A 20182-nucleotide genomic window follows, 5' to 3' on the forward strand; every position below is an offset into this window, starting at 1 on the left:
ATTAAGCATTATATAAAGAAAATATAATTTTGGGTGGAGTAATTAAAACAAAAGCACTATCTGATGTACTTATGACACCAGAACCTAACCATTCAAAACACAAAAAAGGCTAATCACATACAGAAATGATATTCAAAAACAGATCTGTAAAACTCCATAGCTTTTCTCAAGAAACACAATGCATTTTTTAAACTGCATGCAAAGAGTTTTTTTTAAGATTAAATTACATTTTTTTTTTAAAATCACATTTAAATTATACATGTTTATATTTGATAAATTAATCCTATTGACTCTTTAATAATCAAAATTTTAAATACAGGGTTATCGAAAATAACTGCATTAATTTATATTAAGAACATGGTATGATTTGAAAAATAAATGTTCAAGGAAATATTACTCATGTGATCAAATGCTCAAATAAAATATACATACATTAACCAACTTATTGTTCAAAAATATTTCACACACTTTATCATTAACATATAAAAAATATGTTGGAGAGAGAGAGAAAGAGAGAGAGTGAGAGAGAGAGAGAGAGAGATTGGCTGTCTTAATAACTCAGATTTAATAGAACAGTTTACACTTCTGCTAGTACTGGTGAAATAAGGCCATTAAGAATATTTCAACCATACTCTCATAGCGACATTGCCAATCAGTCTTTGTGGAAACAAATTATAAAACTTTACATTTTTTATATTTGTTTTACCTGAATTAAGATGTTACTAAAACCTAATACTATTTTAATCTGATAAGCATTCATTAGTCAATCACTTTGTATAAACGGTACACACTGTTTCTAAAAAAATAATCGATAGCGATGGAAATTGTAAACATCACAAAACAAGCGTAGTGATATCAACAACTATTTCCAGCATTTAGAATAATTTTTGTTTTTTAAATTGAACACCAACAGCTGGACTTAATGAGGTCAATGATTTTATTTGGTTACTTAAAATATGACTGGTCTTTTAAAAAACACCTTTCTGTACCTTTTGAGTCTATATTATTTATGCCTGTATACTTTTCCATCACTGAATCAGCAACTCTAGATTCTTTCCTCTGTAGCTTCACACACGATGGTACTGGTATTTTTCTCATTTTTACTATTTGTTTATTAAATGTAATTCTCGAATTGTAAGTGTGGACAATGGTTTAAATGTTCAGTTAGATGAGGCATGCTAGGATCAAGTGGAACTGCCCTCTGTTCTTCAGCATGGCACATGAAACAGCCATAAATCTTAGATGAAGCCCACCTTCAATAACACTTAACATCAAGTAAAGTATGAGTTCTCTATTGGACTGTTATACTAGGTTTCTTTAGGGAGGGCTGCATCTTGTTCTCTATATGATAAGAATGTATCAAGCACCGTCAACCTGTATAAGCAGGCTTTGAGATACCTCTGTATTTTTCACCGCTCTGTCAGTGTGCGAAATGACCACTACTCAACCTCTGCCAATCTAGAATGGATAAAACTTTACTAATTATATATACAACGTAACAATAATAATTTCCGGAACGTGCTGTTATGTTGTCATTCATTTTACCCACTGTCTTTCTTTCATTCATATGTTACGTAGGCACGTACCTTTTATTTTCAGCAATCTCATTCTCTAACCAGGCCTCAGGAGCTAACCAGCGTAAAACTGTCCACCACCCCTTTCGTTATTCCGGCACATTGTTGACATCCGTGAGAAACGACAACTAACTAAACTGGAAGGTGGTCTACGCATGTGTGGAATTCGCAGACAAACAAAGATCAAGATCCAAATGAAGATTATATATAAAGATGAGTTAATTTAAAGCACAACAATTTGTTTAGTTTGAATGTCTGTGTTTTGAGGTGTGACTGCAGTACTACAGTCTTCAGTAGTATAAGCCTGGAGGAGATTCTTAATGCAATGCCTATGTTTTAGCTGTCTCTCTACTGCCATCTAGTGCTTCTTCTTCTAATTCATTCACGGACAAACAAAGATCAAGATCCAAATGAAGATTATATATAGAGATATATCTATACAAATAAAAGGCAAAGCCCTCACTGACTCACTGACTGACTCATCACTAATTCTCCAACTTCCCGTGTAGGTGGAAGGCTGAAATTTGGCAGGCTCATTCCTTACAGCTTACTTACGAAAGTTAGGCAGATTTCATTTCGAAATTCAAAGCTTAACGGTCATAACTGGAACCTATTTTTTGTCCATATACTGTAATGGACTGTAGCTCGCTGGCCGTGGGAGGCGGAGTTGTATATCGCGCCATCACGCCTCCCACGTAATCACGTGAACTGACTGTGAACGCAGTACGTAGAAAACAAGGAAGAGCCCCAAAGAGAGCTGAAGAAAACATTCATTACACAATTGAGAAGGCAGTGAAACAATAAGAAGCGAGCGAGTGATGCATACAAGCATATTCATAAGTGCAGCTACTGCGGAAACAAAGCACGGTGTAAACTGTAAGTTTAAATTAAGTTTATAGAAATGATCCCGCTGCCGTTTGCAATACCATATTCGCGACATACAAGCTTAATGAGAAGACACGAGGTATAAACGAGACTTTGGATCACTTTGCAACAGAGTTAAAATTGCTGTAGCGAGAAACTTTTAAGTGCCGGGTCTTAGCTAACATGAAATAAAGCCGTGGACATCACAACATCACACAAGAGAGCAGCTCACGTGAACTGACTGAACGCAGCACATGTGATCACTCATTACACAATTGAGAAGGCAGCAAAACAATAAGAAGCGAGCGAGTGACGCATACAAGCATATTCATAAGTGCAGCTACTGCAGAAACAAAGCACGGTGTAAACCGTAAGTTTAAATTAAGTTTGGCAAGATTGCTTTTCTCCTGTACAACTATACATTGCATTCTCAACAGTAAGCTTGCACGACTTGGTCATATTACAACCGGAGTGCTGAACTGACAACGTGGTATACAAAGAGAACTATAACAATCGTAATAAACAAACAATAAAATAGCGGAGAACCCGTGGATTAAATAAAAAGGCTGCTGCCTTGGCAAAGCAAGGAAAAAGAATGGCCTTATATGGCGTTCGTTTATAAAACAGCGGAGAAGCTGTGTAAAGACTGCTTCACAAAAAAACAGCAGAGCTCCTTATATGAGCAGGCAGTCAGCTAAAGAAGGGAATCAATAAATAACTATAATAGTAATAAATGAACAAAAAATAGTGGAGAATCTGCGGATTACATAAAGGAAATGGGTACCTGAACAGAAAAGTGAGTCTCAAATACCTACACAATAACTATAACAATCGTAATAAATGAACAATAAAACAATACAGAACCGCTAAGCAAGGAGAAAGGAAGGCCTTATATGGCGTTCGTATTATAAAACAGCGGACAAGCTGTGTAAAGGCAGCTTCACAAAAAAACAGATCCTTAACAAATTGTTAATGGTATATTTTCCCTCAATTTAAAAAGGTTTTCTTTTCTTCTTAATTAAAATTTAAAAGCAATACTTCACCGCTGTGAAGCGCAGGAATTTGGCTATATGCAGCGAGTGTGTACGCCTGATGAGCCCAGAATTAGGGCGAAACACGTGTCGCGTACTCTTTGCATTATTTGACAGTAAACTATTTTCAACCATTCTATGATCTGCTTCTCACAACTGAGGGCACCGTGGCGGATGTAAGCTGACTTGCTAGCCAACCACAAGCGTTACCTGGTAGGTAACCACCCATACAATCAGATTGTGATTCAGACTACGAATGCCGTGAATGTAATTACCCCGATCTACATGCTGTCAAATAAACGAACCACACGCCGTGGCACAATGTTAGGGGCTTCGACTCTAGCGCTGACGTCCGAGGTTCGATTCCCGTAAGGGAGTGCAGTGAGTGTGTACGCCTGATGAGCCCAGAATTAGGGCGAAAGAGGTTATGTAAACATATATATATATCCATCCATTTTCCAACCCGCTGAATCCGAACACAGGGTCACGGGGGTCTGCTGGAGCCAATCCCAGCCAACACAGGGCACAAGGCAGGTTGCCAACCCACCGCAGGACACACACAAACACACCCACACACCAAGCACACACTAGGGCCAATTTAGAATCGCCAATCCACCTAACCTGCATGTCTTTGGACTGTGGGAGGAAACCGGAGCGCCCGGAGGAAACCCACGCAGACATGGGGAGAACATGCAAACTCCACGCAGAGAGGACCCGGGAAGCGAACCCAGGTCCCCAGATCTCCCAACTGCGAGGCAGCAGCGCTACCCACTACGCCACCGTGCCGCCCATATATATATATATATATATATATATATATATATATATATATATATATATATATATATATATATATATATATATATATATATACATATACATACATACATACATATCTACATATATATACATATATATCTACATATACACATCCACATATATATACATATTGTGAGCTGCGAAGCTAATCGTACCCCCAAAAAGACACAGATGCCCCTGGGAAAAACCCTAGGAAACATAGACAGACTACCTTCACATTTCTCCTTTCCCTCCTGGCCGGCTCTGTCGCGTAATCTGCCTCCCGCGCGGTACTCCGCCTTGTCAAAAAGCCTGTACGGGCTTCTCTCAGTTGCTTAAAACTGATTTCTTGCTTCTCCTTACCCCTCTCCCAGACATTCTCTCCTCCTGGGGAAACTGTAATCTCTGAATTGTCATGGAGGAGCACGTTTAAACATTTGAAATGAGACAAATGTTTGTTTGCAGGGTTTTGAATAAAGTTCCTTTCTTTTCTACAACCTCCTGTGTCTCTGTGCAAATCTGTGACCCAAGCGTGACAATATTTTATATATATATATATATATATATATATATATATACACACACACATATACATATACACATAAATACATACACACACACATACATACACACATATATATATATATATATATATATACACACACACATACAGACACATATATAAGGCCGTCCTTTCTCCTTGCTTAGCGGTTCTGTATTGTTTTACTGTTCGTTTATTACGATTGTTATAGTTATTGTGTAGCTATTTGAGACTCACTTTTCTGTTCAGGTACCCATTTCCTTTATGTAGTACGCGGATTCTCTGCTATTTTTTGTTCATTTATTACGATTATAGTTATTTATTGATTCCCTTCTTTAGCTGACTGCCTGCTCATATAAGGCGCTCTGCTGTTTTTTTGTGAAGCAGACTTTACACAGCTTCCCCGCGGTTTTATAAACGAACGCCATATAAGGTCATCCTTTTTCCTTGCTTTGCCAAGGAAGCAGCCTTTTTATTTAATCCACAGGTTCTCCGCTGTTTTATTGTTCGTTTATCACGATTGTTATAGTTCTGTTTGTATACCACGTTGTTAGTTCAGCAGTCCGGTTGTAATATGACCAAGCCGTGCAAGCTTACTGTTGAGAATGCATAGTTGTACAGGAGAAAAGCAATCTTGCCTCAAATCAATGGCAAACTTTTGTAGATCTATGAACTATTTAATGTTAGCTAAGACCCGGGACTTAAAAGTTTCTCGCTACAGCAATTTTAACTCCATTACAAAGTGATCCAAAGTCTCGTTTATACCTCGTGTCTTCTCATTAAACTTGTATGTCGCGAATATGGTATTGCAAACGGCAGCGGGAGCGTTTCAATAAACTTAATTTAAACTTACGGTTTACACCGTGCTTTGTTTCCGCAGTAGCTGCACTTATGAATATGCTTGTATGCGTCACTCGCTCACTTCTTATCGTTTCGCTGCCTTCTCAATTGTGTAATGAATGTTTTCTTCAGCGCTCTTCCTTGTTTTGTACTTACTGCTTCACAGTCAGTTCATGTGATTACGTGGGAGGCGTGATGACGCGATACGCAACTCCGCCTCCCACGGCCATTGAGCTGCAGTCCATTACAGTATATGGACAAAAAAAGAGGTTCCACTTATGACCATTACGCGTAGAATTTCGAAATGAAACCTGCCTAACTTTTGTAAGTAAGCTGTAAGGAATGAGCCTGCCAAATTTCAGCCTTCCACCTACACAGGAAGTTGGAGAATTAGTGATGAGTGAGTGAGTGAGGGCTTTGCCTTTTATTAGTATAGACGCCAGGCCACCTTAATTTTACTTGACAGCTCCTCATCACTGCACCAATAAGCAGACAGACAGACAGCCTGCTATCCCATTGCATAAAATATACAATTCTTGTCTATTTCATCCTTGTTCTTCACAACAGATTACTTAGACTAAGGCCCTTTGATGGCTTGTGATACTGCAAATACTGTTATCTTTTCTAGTTTTTCTGTCTTTTTATTATTTAACTGACACTGTATGGTTTTCACAGGTTGATAACACTTCTGTGCTTTCATTATAGTGTATATTGTTCTTCTTTGTTCATATTTTTGTTTATGTATACACATTCGCTTCCCTGATTGTACTTTTTCAAGATCACTTTATTAAATGATACATTACTGACAGTGTGATGATTAAAATAAATTAAAAAACTTATTTTAACACGATTTTGTGTATTTTAATCTAAATCGTCAAATTAAAACACTTTTTTCAAGCTTGTTACATTAGATTTATAAGTTATAGATTGTGGATACCTATTACAGAAGATTCAATTTGCTTTCCAACCTTAGGGTTCATTGTTGTCAATACACTCCCCCTACCATGACTAAATATCTTTTTTCTGTTTCAATGACCTGTTTTTGGGTAATATTCAAAACTTATTTTTTCACTATTTAAAATGTATCGCATCATAAGAAAATGAAGTGCAACAAGAACATATCTTGAGAATTAATTTCACCATGTTAAGCAAAAACATTTCAGGTAGATAATAAAATGTTCCAGCTATTCAGTGGGACTCCATAGGTGCTTCAAAAGAATAACGTAATAATTGTATTTAGTGCTTAACATTATTTTTGTGCATTATTACCATTATATGACAATGCAGATAACCATTTCTGCACTCCAAGCCATTTCTGCTTCTAAAGAACATAAGCAACATTTAGTGATACTGACATTTCATATGAGATGCATAGTACACAACCATTATTTGATACAGGCATCAGAAGTACTCCATTCAGTGTAGGTAAACCCCAAAATCAAAGATTAACAGAATCTTTTGCTACGGCTAAAGAAAATTAATGAAATAACAAAATACTTATACAGTGCAATTTCTTTAGAGATATAATCTTGATTTATTATTTTGGATGGTTATGAAATTATAAACTACTTAAAAAATAATACAGCATCTACTTATCTGTTTTGTATGCCAGGTAATACAAACAATAATCTGCTTACTATGTAACATGCCACAAAGAGAAAAAATGCAAAAAGGAAAAAAAAAAATTAAAAGAAAATAACCAATGTGCAAAAAAAAAAAAAAATTGCAGGAAAGCAGAACATAAGTACCTGAGTGGAGTTAATGTGTTGGGTTTTCCACGGCTCCTCTGTGCTGCTGCTGCTGGTCGGGTTTGTGCAGTTATGAGGTAGACTTAGTGAGTTTTGCTGCAGGTAAGGCACATTTCCGTTGCTTCCATTTCCTGTTATGTGATTATTGCCTACAGAAATAGTGTCTGTATTACCCAGCAGTCCAGCTGTGCTGCAGGAAACTGAGCCTGCTTGGAAAGGTCCATTCACCATTGGTTGCCCTGGGCAGACTGGACGGGCACCTGGCTGAAGAACATTAGGCACTCTAGTCAGGGCTACATGAGGCTGCTGACCAGAGACAGAGTTTGTAGGCAGTGATGAGTCGACTGTTGGCCCATTAGATACTCCAGTTGGTCGTACCTGTGCAGTTGCAGTTTGTCTCATCTAGTACAAGTAAATTAAATTAAAATAAATTTGAAATATTGTGAAAACTGTAGTTTAACTGCTTAGAAATTACTATCTCTGTATTATCCAAATCTTTTATTAAAAATAAAGATGGAATCAAAGATAAATGATTTGCATTAGCAGAAAATAAACCTTGGTATCCTGAATGTTATTTTAGCTATGTAAAGATGAGGTGGGAAAATCCTGTTTTAGAACAAACCTGATTATTAGAAAAATATTACAACACATCTAGAATAAGTAATGCAGTGAGATCATAAGTGAGTTTATTAAAACTTACTGATGCACTGAAAAGTAAAAAGTTATATTTTCGAGATAAGGGAAACTATTACAGTAAAATTAAGTGTGATGGCAGGTTACTTTGTCATATTATTTTAACTTAATTATTAAGTAATGATGTGGAATGATTAATATAAAATTAGGAAAAAGCAACTAAAATTAGAAAATATCACCAACCTTAACCAATTGAAAAGGAGATTATTGTGATTTAAGAGGGCAAATGCAAAAGAAAAACATTCCTGATATTAAAAGAATTTGTGATGGAACAGTGGATTAATGTCAAAAAGGTATTAGGTATCATTCGCATTAACAAAGACATCAAACATTATAATTGTATATCATTACAATGTTTTTCAAGCAAAACAATTTTGTCAAGTTATTACATTTTATGCATTTCTGATGTACCTCAGAATTGGCTTATAAATGCAGTGCTATAATAATTCTTCTGTGTAATATATATATTCCATATAAACTGAAAAATAAAATTTTATTCATCAATGAGGACATTTATAGTGCCAAATAACTTGATAATTGGTTATTATATTTCCAGAATATTCCATTTCAAGAAACTATATCCTTTTAATATTAAATTTAGCTAATGAAAATGCATACAATTACTGGGTCACCCCATGCCAAATCAACCAATGGCCCATGCACTTCGGACTCACAAAATTCTGGAAAAATCTACCAGGTTTACCCATGCTACTCATGAGACACCCTGTAAATTTTATTGATGCAAGATCAATACTTTCCAAGCCACTTTACTGAGGGGAAGGGAGTGCGGATTTTATCCTTCATTTTATTCCATCAAATTTCACAACTCCACAGCGCAAGAACTAAACCAATGAACAGGCTCAGACTTTGCACTCTGGTACATTAAATGGTATAGTATGTGACGAAATTAAAACATTTGGTCCAGATGACCCCGTATGATCAAAAAAGCCCCTTGAAATAGCTAAGCCAAATTTTGGTCTATGTTTAGGCCTTGGAAACACATTTGTATCCAAAACAGACTTTTTGATTTTTTTTCCCTTATTCACATAACTACATAGGCTTTCTGAAAAAATCAATAAAGAAGAAAGTAACTGTATCAGGGGTTTGAACAGCAGACCTCTCAAATCCAATGAATAATTTTGGATTTCATTTTCAGAAAACGGGTGGCACGGTGGTGCAGTGGTAGCATTGCTGCCTCGCAGTTAGGAGACCCGGGTTCGCTTCCCAGGTCATCACTGCGTGGAGTTTGCATGTTCTCCCCATGATTTCCTCTGGGTACTCCGGTTTCCTCCCACAGTCTAAAGACATGCAGGTTAGGTGCACTGGCGATTCTAAATTGTCCCTAGTGTGTGGTGCGGTGTGTGTGTGCGCCCTACCCGGGGTTGGCTCCAGCAGACCCCCGTGATCCTGTAGTTGGGATATAGCGGGTTGGAAAATGGATGGATTTTCAGAAATCCTAATGTAACGTGTGAAAGTGCAGATAATTTTTCATTTTTTTTTTTTTTTAATTTATGAAACATTGTCCCTTCTTTCTCAAAACACAAACTGTACTTTTCTTATGCAAATATTTTATGTAAATGTTTATTTTCCATCCTAAACACAGGCTGAATTTGCCATGTGTCAATAATGGTAATTGTAATTGAGTTTTCAATCAGTAAGTTATACAAAATGTCAAACTTTTTTTTCATATCAAATGATGTCCTATCTCATATTGCTGAACAGAGAATGGGATTCTCCATGGCCAAAAGTGTACCTGGTACTCAAGAATACCACTGTTACATTCCTACAGAAGATGGCAAACTCAAATTCAGCTGGGTGTCTATTGAAAACAAATCAATTGACTTTCTGAATATTCACCACTGAAGCAGCACCTGAGATACTGCCCTCTCACAACGACTCTCCTGACAGATCAGATGCGTGCCTCACATTAGACCAGTGTCATATTGGAGGCTATGTTGGGTGCATGTATGATGAAAAATGTTGGACTGGTGTGATTTGTGGCAAGAGTGAAGCGGAACATAACATCCTGTTATGTTTCATGCATCCAAAATATCTTTTCGTTCCTTTCTTTGAAGTTGCAACTCAGGGCATAGCTGGAACAACTTTTTCTTTCCAATACCTATGCAGATGCTTTGTACTTTTTGCTTCCATGCAGATACAAATGCCTTATAAAGAGCAATAAATCTCTTTATTATTATTTCACAAGAATGCATGGATTTTCCTTCTAAAGGAGAGAGAGGGCTCCTTTAAGGCTTATTTTGGTTTTAGCTCCAGCACATCACAAATTATACATGAAAATTAGCTTTGCAGTGCTGAATTGCCTGCTCACAGGGATCAGTTTTAGTAATATTTTAATTATGGTCAGCTAATGGCTCAAATGAAGGGTAGAAGGTGACATTACACATGTCCAAAGCAGATCGGCAACAATCTTACAGTACAAATGAATGAAAGTTCTTAGTTTCATATTGCACACTTTAAACAAAAAAAAAAAACTGAATATCTTTTCCCAGTGTAAGTGTTGCTTCTATTATGTAGTCACACTGAAGTAGTTTCTTTGGTGTGTATTTTAAAGAAACACTAATTGAAATCCACAATAATTCAGATTATAAAAATTAACGAGATGTCAGTCTAGACAGCTTTTTTTTTCCTCTTTTAAAAGAGGACTGCTTTCTTATTTATCTAAGAAGCTCTACATCAGAAATTTCTATGAGTAACACTGGGGATATCTGCTTCTTAGAATACCATCTGTATGTTTTATTGAAAAAAGACTAGAATTTTTGGCCCTATAAAGCTAAAAAAAGATATTACAAAATCAAAACTCATAAGTATATATGGGGGCCAAGCTAGAGTAGCTTGCCGTTGGCTTCCTTACATTTAAATTTTTAATTGGTAGCTTGTTAAGAATGTTAAACTTTGAAAACAAAGCAAGGTCTATTAGCATCTAAGTATGCTCCATCAGCATAGCAGTACTTGGTTAACATATGACTTTAATAAAAACTTAAAACCTAATGTGACCCATTAGGATCTGATTTTAAGGTGTCAGCAATAAACAGTAAATACTGTATATCACAAATATCATTCATTTACTATACAAACAACAGTTTTAAAACTGTACTTTAAAGTGTACTCCTAAGAAATAGTTCACAGTCAGAAAAATGACCAAGTGACTTGAGACCATAAAGTACAGTGGAACCTCTGTTTGCAAGTAACTTGGTTTACGAGTGTTTTGCAAGACGGGGAAATATTTTTAATAAATTTTGACTTGATAAACGGGCAAGGTCTTGCAGTATGAGTAGTATGTATACGCTTTGTCTGCTGAGCATCATGTGATCACAACTGAGTTGGTGGTTCTTCTCTCTCACTCACTGCGGGATTGTGGGCAATCGTCTCCTATTCTCCGTCTGAGTCGGCGTGCCTCACTCATATAGTCAACATCCGTACGAGCGTATACTGTTTACTACAGCATTAGCATTGTGACTGTGTGTGGGTGTACAGCATTAGCATTGTGACTGTGTGTGGGTGTATGTATGTGTGTGTGCTCGCTCGTGTGTGTGTGTATGTGCACGCATGCACTCGTGTGTGTGTGTGGGTGCGCTCACACGCGCGTGTGTGCTGTGACGTGCGAGTCCCCGTCTTGCACCCTAAAACACAAAGCTGAGTCTCAGTACTTTAGCAACACCAGCTTTACTCAGCTTGAAACAGCAACAGCGCGGTTATTTGTACACAGACACAGCAGTCAGGCAGGGCCCTGCACATTTATAATGTTCCTTGTATAACCTATTGATGGCAAGCGCATATAGCACGTCCGTGATCTTTTCAGATTCGCTTTTATGGCGAACTGCTATAGAGCTGGGAAACTGCGATTGCTTTGGGACGCTCTTCCGCGTGTCGTCCCGTTGGGTGCAATCCCACAAGAGTTTAGAAACTCACTCACACCAGCCATGATTCTTTTCAAAGGTACAGTGCAGGTTAATTTGTTTTATGTATTTTTACTTTTTATTTTGTATTAATCATTTTTATATGAATAGTTTTGGGTTGTGGAACAAATCATCTGCGTTTCCATTATTTTTTATGGGGAAATTCACTTTGATATACGAGTGCTTTGGACTGAGAGCATGTTTCCGGAACGAATTATGCTCGCAAACCGAGGTTGAACTGTATTATGCTATCTCTTACGTAACACACCAATTAAAGGCAATGAAAAAAGAATGGTAAATGCATTTTAATGTAAAATGAAATTAAGCAAGTCAGTTAATTATACTCAATTTTTAAAATCTGCATTTTTTTTCAAGTAAGTATTTTTTGATACACTGACAAATTGGCCAGGAAATTTCCTTTTCATTTTATTTTTAAAATTCAGTATTTGTTCTATTTTTGCCTTATTTGAATTGTCAAATATTGGCATAATTAACAGTCTTCCATTGTGAATCACTTCTGGTGTGTTTGATGATTGTGCAATATCCTCCAGTAACACTGTGTGCATCATTTTGGTGGGTGGAGCCTCAGGTAAAGGTTGTTTGATACCTTTGTAATATCAAAAAGAAAATGTACAATATGCTGATGAATGGTAAATTTCCGGTTATTCCTAGAATGAAAAGGAAAAGGGAAGTTTGGAGATACTATTTATTATACCAGCTTCTGACCAAACTACATATAAATCTGTAAATGAATTAATACCATTTTCATATTTGTGGAGAATGCAACAGACTTTTAACATTACATGAACTTTCAACACACAGAATTTTCTGCACCCACCACATTTATTAACAGAAAAATAGATCATTCCCATATATTCTTGTAACTTTCAAGTGTAATTATTAAATTGAAGTTTACATATTTCTACAAAACATGACAAATACTAGAAGCTAATTCAACGTTTCCTTCCTGTAAGGATGTATCTGGAGTAAACTGCTACGCTACTATGCTTACCCACATCACAGAATCTTTGTGACTGATTTATAGTATTAAAAACTGATAATTTAACAGTCTTCAAAGAAAAAGACTGCTAGGGTACAATCACGACAGCGTCACAGAAAACAATACTTACTGGCTGAATTACAAACATTTCATTTAGATAAACTGGCAAGGCTGTGTGTCCAGGCCATTCCACGGCTGTCAATTGAGAACAGGAGGTTTGTCTTGCAACGAGGTATGGCGGGTATACAAAACAGGTATTACTTTTTTTTTGTTTAAATATTCACTGTTTAATTATTTTAAATGCATTTTATTTATACTGTCAGTCAATCTGTATTAAGAGGAAAACAGAATTCTCTCTGAAATATTTTATCATGTATGCATCATTCTGGAGACACAGATGACTTGGATATATTGCCCTTTTTATAGCTTTGTACCTGAGCTGGGAAGACCAAGGCAACAGGTTTAATTCTAATATATGTTGCAAATACAACAAAATATATTTATAATACATAAAATAGGTTTTACCTTATGTTAAGATTTCCTAGTTTACATAATTTTGGCAAAGGTAAGATAAAACTGAAGTACAATTAGGCATAAAATTAAGCTATTTACAGAAATGTATTATCTACAACAATAAACCTTTTGTACCTGTTGCTGGTGTTGTTGCATCAGTGCAAACTGCCCTTCAAGCTGTTCCAGCATGTGCAGTTGAACTGGCTTCAGGTTGTGCCTATTACTCCGCAGCTGTTCCAGATGCTCAAAAAAAAAAAAAAAAAACCCTGGTGAAACCCAATGAAATTTATTCTTTTCTCCTTTGATATATTGCAAGCATAACAAATGTTACGTACAACTAAAAAGTATGAAATAACAAGTTACAATCCTTGATAGGGTTAATAAAGAGTAAACAGAGAGAAAATTGTCATTCATGACAGTCTGATCAGTCAAGACTAATCTGAAGTATTTAAAATATTTTCAACCATAATTCAGACATTCTTTCATTTATTTATCCATCCATTTATTGAATATGATTCATATATATTTTCAGGGTTTTGAGCAGGGAAGCCTATCTTGCAACATTGAAGGCTGGTTAGAATACAGGCACTACACTTTAAATACATGAAGAATGGGTTTACATGCATATTTTTGAGCTGTAGTGCTGTGAAGCCAGCAAATGTCTTTTCTTAAAACTATGTACACACACGCACCACACTTCATACAAAAATAAATCACATTAATGCCTATGGTTACATTACTTTTTCCCTAATTCATTATTTTACCACACCCTTATTACAATACAGAGCATTGTAGAACTGGAGAATATCTTAGCAGGAATCTTCTATTTTCCTGAATAGGATACCAGGTCATCATGGACTACACCTTTACTCATACTGGGTCAATCACCATAAACTGCACGTTTGGGATATTGGGTATAGGAAAAAGTGTTCTTAGAGTAGATACCTTTACAATAAGAAAGCTTAGAATCAACACACAAATATTAATTTAGATTCTTATAAACTATAAATTTGAAAGAAAATACAAAAAAATTGTCAAAAGATACCAAACAAAGATTGTTGAAAAGTTTAGAAATGGGAAGATGTGGATTTAAATGGAGAAAATACAAAGATTATGTGAGATTAAACAAACACATTATAAAAAATCTCTTACACACAGTGATGGAGAATAAACGTATGACACCAGTCTTCCAGAGAATAATTCCCTGGATGTTTTGATTTTTATGTCTTTTAAAAACAATTAAAAGAAAATGATAAAAAAAAAAGTTAGGCATTTAAGAATATAATAAAAAATACAAATTTCCAATGTCATTAACACACATTTCTGAATATAAAATAAAAAGTGAAAAAATTTCAACTAATTAAACAAATCAATTAGAAGGAAGACTGACACATTCACCTCTAAATCTGGTATATTTTACTCTAAGGGGAATTCATAAATTCAAAATTGTTAGCAGTTTATAAATAGTAAATAAATGTTTAACAACACATAACAGTTCTATTTAAATATGTGTTATTTCAAATTCCTACAGAAGTATAACAAATGTTTAATATTTTAGCAATATTGATAGGCTAAAAATGATACACACCATGGTCAAATCTGCATTTATATTGCAAACTCACATACACAAGAAAAAAAAGTTATTCATCAGCAGATGTTAAAGTTAAAAACTAGTTAAGATCTGGCATGTTAATATTTGGTTGAGCCAACTCTGCAGCAATAAAAGTCTTAAGTCCAACAGCTTTATAGGGTTTCAAGAGAAGCTCTCAATGACTGGTCATCTCACTTGGTTGACTTCCTCGAACTCATTTAGATCTCTAGGACAGTGATTGTGCACTTCAGTTTTCAAATAGTAATAACGATTATTGTTTTGACCAGACTACAAGAACATTCATGTTTTGACTCTGGAGCCACTCCAATGTTTTCTTGGACCTATAGGCAAGTGTTATGAAGAGTTTGTGACATACTTGGTTAATTTTCTTTTACTCGGCTATGAACCACTAATTTCTGAACACCCTCATAATGATGACATATCACCCATATTCTATATTTTTCTGTATCAAATACATGCATCTTGAAATTTATAGTTGCACCAAAAAAAAATTTAAAAAAAAAAAACAACAAAAAAAAAAAAAACTTCAGAGGAATTTGATGATAATGTATGCATTATGGAGATAGTAAAACTGGAATTAACAAATGCTGGCAATTGCCTGATTCTGTAATTAATCCTTTAGCCACACAGTGCAAGATGAATATGTAAATAAACTACAAACACACACACACACACATATATATATATATATATATACACACACACAGTGCATCCGGAAAGTATTCACAGCGTATCACTTTTTCCACATTTTGTTATGTTACAGCCTTATTCCAAAATGGATTAAATTCATTTTTTTCCTCAGAATTCTACACACAACACCCCATAATGACAACGTGAAAAAAGTTTGAGGTTTTTGCAAATTTATTAAAAATAAAAAAATTGAGAAAGCACATGTACATAAGTATTCACAGCCTTTGCCGTGAAGCTCGAAATTGAGCTCAGGTGCATCCTGTTTCCCCTGATCATCCTTGAGATGTTTCTGCAGCTTAATTGGAGTCCACCTGTGGTAAGTTCAGTTGACTGGACATGATTTGGAAAGGCACACACCTGTCTATATAAGGTCCCACAGTTGACAGTTCATGTCAGAGTACAAACCAAGCATGAAATCAAAGGAATTGTCTGTAGACCTCCGAGACAGGATTGTCTCGAGGCACATATCTGGGGAAGGTTACAGAAAAATTTCTGCTGCTTTGAAGGTCCCAATGAGCACAGTGGCTTCCATCATCCGTAATTGGAAGAAGTTTAAAACCACCGGGACTCTTCCTAGAGCTGGCCGGCCATCTAAACTGAGCGATCAGGGGAGAAGGGCCTTAGTCAGGGAGGTGACTAAGAACCCGATGGTCACTCTGTCAGAGCTCCAGAGGTCCTCTGTGGAGAGAGGAGAACCTTCCAGAAGGACAACCATCTCTGCAGCATTCCACCAATCAGGCCTGTATGGTAGAGTGGCCAGACGGAAGCCACTCCTTAGTAAAAGGCAGATGGAAGCCCGCCAGGAGTTTGCCAAAAGGCACCTGAAGGACTCTCAGACCATGAGAAAGAAAATTCTCTGGTCTGATCAGACAAAGATTGAACTCTTTGGTGTGAATGCCAGGCATCACGTTTGGAGGAAACCTGGCACCATCCCTACAGTGAAGCATGGTGGTGGCAGCATCATGCTGTGGGGATGATTTTCAGCGGCAGGAACTGGGAGACTAGTCGGGATAAAGAGAAAGATGACTGCAGCAATGTACAGAGACATCCTGGATGAAAACCTGCTCCAGAGGACTCTTGACCTCAGACTGGCGCGACGGTTCATCTTTCAGCAGGACAATGACCCTAAGCACACAGCCAAGATATCAAAGGAGTGGCTTCAGGACAACTCTGCGAATGTCCTTGAGTGTCCCAGCCAGAGCCCAGACTTGAATCCGATTGAACATCTCTGGAGAGATCTTAAAATGGCTGTGCACCGACGCTTCCCATCCAACCCGATGGAGCTTGAGAGGTGCTGCAAAGAGGAATGGGCGAAACTGGCCAAGGATAGGTGTGCCAAACTTGTGGCATCATATTCAAAAAGACTTGAGGCTGTAATTGCTGCCAATGGTGCATCAACAAAGTATTCAGCAAAGGCTGTGAATACTTATGTACATGTGATTTCTCAGTTATTTTATTTTTAATAAATTTGCAAAAACCTCAAGTAAACTTTTTCACATTGTCATTATGGGGTGTTGTGTGTAGAATTCTGAGGAAAAAAATGAATTTAATCCATTTTGGAATAAGACTGTAATATAAGAAAAGGTGGAACAAGTGATGCGCTGTGAATACTTTCTGGATGCACTGTGTGTGTGTATATATATATATATATATATATATATATATATATATATATATATATACTGTACACACACACGCATACAAAAAACCATAACACCTCAAGACCACTTGCAAACTTTCTGAATACCTGCAACTTTTGAGGAGTCAAGTACCAGCTGGGAACTTGCTGCTGTAATGGATGGTGCACACCTGTCCATGAATCTGGAGAATTCTGATGAAAAGAAGTACATTGATAATTAAATATGTAATTATAATAATTACATGTAACTACTGTAATTACAATAATAATTACATAACATGTCTTATGGCTAATATGGCCTTTAAAAATAAAGACAAAGTCACTTTTCTTACACAATTAAAGGAGGAAAAAGTATACAGGTCTTTCAGGTTATAATCAAGAAATTATGATATGAGGGATGGTGTGCAGGATTTACTAGTACTATTCCTGTTTAGCTTAAAAAAAGTATATAATACACAATGCTTTTCAAACTGAACATCTATAAATTTTCTAAATACTAAATAATTTAGAGATTCATTATTTGTGTAAATATAAAGTGTAATAAAATTTTCAATTAACAAGTTCAAAACATGTATTTGAATTCCTTGTCGTTAGTCATGCTTTGAAAAGCAATACAGTCTGTAACATAAACACACCAAATAAAATATTCTAACAATAACTTTTTAACATTTTTGCAACAAGACTTTCTCCAGTCGTGAAGAAATTTAATGCATCATATTTGTGTGTTACTTATTTATATCATTTCATCATTTTTGTTTATAATGATTTATATCATTATTAAAGAGAGATGTATACATTAAATTATAAGAACTATTTCCAATGATGCATTCCTTAAAAGAGTTTCAAAATTTTAAAAGATTTGTCTTACAAAAGAAATACGAATTTTTTAAGAGATTTGTCTTACAAAAGAAGCTTAAAAAAAAAAAATCACATAGGTGATGGTCTATGAAATTCATATGGTTGTTTCCTCCTACCAGTAAAACAGCAACTCACAAAACTCATAAGTAAACTTGTAATGTCTTAGGAAAGCATTTTCTTTTTCCATCCTTCCTTTTCTTTTGTCTTGGCCTCGGGCTGAGGCAGTACCTGCTTAATTACTGAATATCATACTCAGATATCTAAAAAGAATGACTCTAAACAAGCATCACATTTCGCACATCTTGTATTGAGAATTTATACTTCAGCGTCAGGCATGAACGATGTAACTCTTGTTCATATTAAAGATAATTTGGTATGTATGAGCCTAGTTCTGAATTTTATTGAGTACTCCTTGGTTTTATATGCTGCTTTTGTTGTGTTTGTTATATACATCTTAAATCTCTAACCTTTAAATATCATCTATAAAGCAAGACAAACCACCCTCTCGAGACGGAATAAATTGAAATAGTTGTAAATATTGACTGTTTATCCTTAAGAGACTGTGTTCCTTATCGTGGGAAGTAGCGAGTTTGATTTTCTACTCTGTGTTGTGCTTGGCTGGCAACACCAGTTTAAGAGAGGCCCACCAAGTCAACAAGCCAATTGAAAAGGCATGCTCAGTTATAAGATGCACTCTAGACGTCCTAAGGGTCATATCAAATGAGAGCACTGAAACAAAACTGAGTGCCATTATGAAGAATGCTGCACATCCTCATGGACACCCAAACACTGAGAACTTTCAGCCAACAAATTATTCGGCAGAAGTATGTCAAGAAATGCTTCTGTGGCTCCTTTATACCAACAGCAATAGTGCTCTGCAGAATGCCTCACTGTGACTATGACAGGCAAGTCAGAAATTTTCAATCTTTTGAATATTCTCGTATTATAGTCATTCTGGTGGGTGTTCAGACCAAAGTGTGTGTGAATATATATTTATTTACTGACCTATTTATGTATTTGTTTACTTAAAGGACTTCTGTAAAAAGCCACATATCTCCTGGGGACATATAAGGTTCTATCTATCTATGTTGTGGAAATCTGAGAAAACAAGCTTTTTGTTAAAAGCGCTATATAAATGTAAAGAATTATTGTTATTAATAAGACTCTCCACAAACTGTTAGACTTGCCGGAGAACTGGTCTTTAATCAAAATTTTTAGCTTTCTCCGTTCCATCTGTTTAACCTCAACAACACATGCATTCTTCACCAAGATTTCTTGATACCAGTTAAAGTATTAATCTCATTTTCTCAAAGAGTGGTTAAATCATCTGACCATGAATCAAGATATAATACTGATAAGCAACAAATAATCTCAGACCCATGCGAGCTTCCTCGCTGTGTATTACCTACCCCTCATATTTTCAAACTAGCTTTTGAGTTCATTGAATATTACCTCCACAGTTTTCTCAACATGCATTTGAAGGTCACCTCTAAAGCTGGTGAGACATGAACCTTTGCGCTGAATATTCTGAAAGGTAATGCCTGTATCGGTACTACTCACCGACTTTTTAATCTGTCTGAGATCCGTGTGTTATACTGGGGCACCACATTTTTATGCTGAGCAAATGATTCTATCCCAGTGTACTGCAGAAACTCTAGCAACTTTCCATCCCTTGCTTGAGGTAAAATTAAAGAATTCTTCTAAAGTATAATACTTAACTTTGAGGGTTCCCAAACAAGTCACAGAGAAAGTGACAAAATGACACAAAAAGCAAGTTCCATTTATTGTGCTTTGTTCTTCCTTTAATGTTAGTGTTTTTGTACTTGTAGCCAGGTGTTCGATATGGTGCTGCACAGCTGTAGGC

General features: G+C 36.1%; 1 protein-coding gene across 4 annotated transcripts in view; it reads right to left on the reverse strand.

Moving 5' to 3' along the window:
* Nucleotides 1-20182, reverse strand: part of kdm6a (lysine (K)-specific demethylase 6A) — a 573573-nt gene that overhangs the window by 103865 nt on the left and 449526 nt on the right. For all 4 annotated transcript variants that reach the window (XM_028799755.2, XM_028799753.2, XM_028799757.2 and 1 more), the window contains 3 exons: nucleotides 17569-17652; nucleotides 13655-13762; nucleotides 7397-7798 (listed from right to left, as the gene is read on the reverse strand). In XM_028799755.2, the coding sequence (XP_028655588.1) occupies nucleotides 7397-7798; nucleotides 13655-13762; nucleotides 17569-17652 (594 nt within the window). The remainder of the gene's footprint in view (nucleotides 1-7396; nucleotides 7799-13654; nucleotides 13763-17568; nucleotides 17653-20182) is intronic.

Source organism: Erpetoichthys calabaricus, chromosome 4, assembly GCF_900747795.2.
Source record: "Erpetoichthys calabaricus chromosome 4, fErpCal1.3, whole genome shotgun sequence".
Lineage (NCBI taxonomy): Eukaryota > Metazoa > Chordata > Cladistia > Polypteriformes > Polypteridae > Erpetoichthys > Erpetoichthys calabaricus.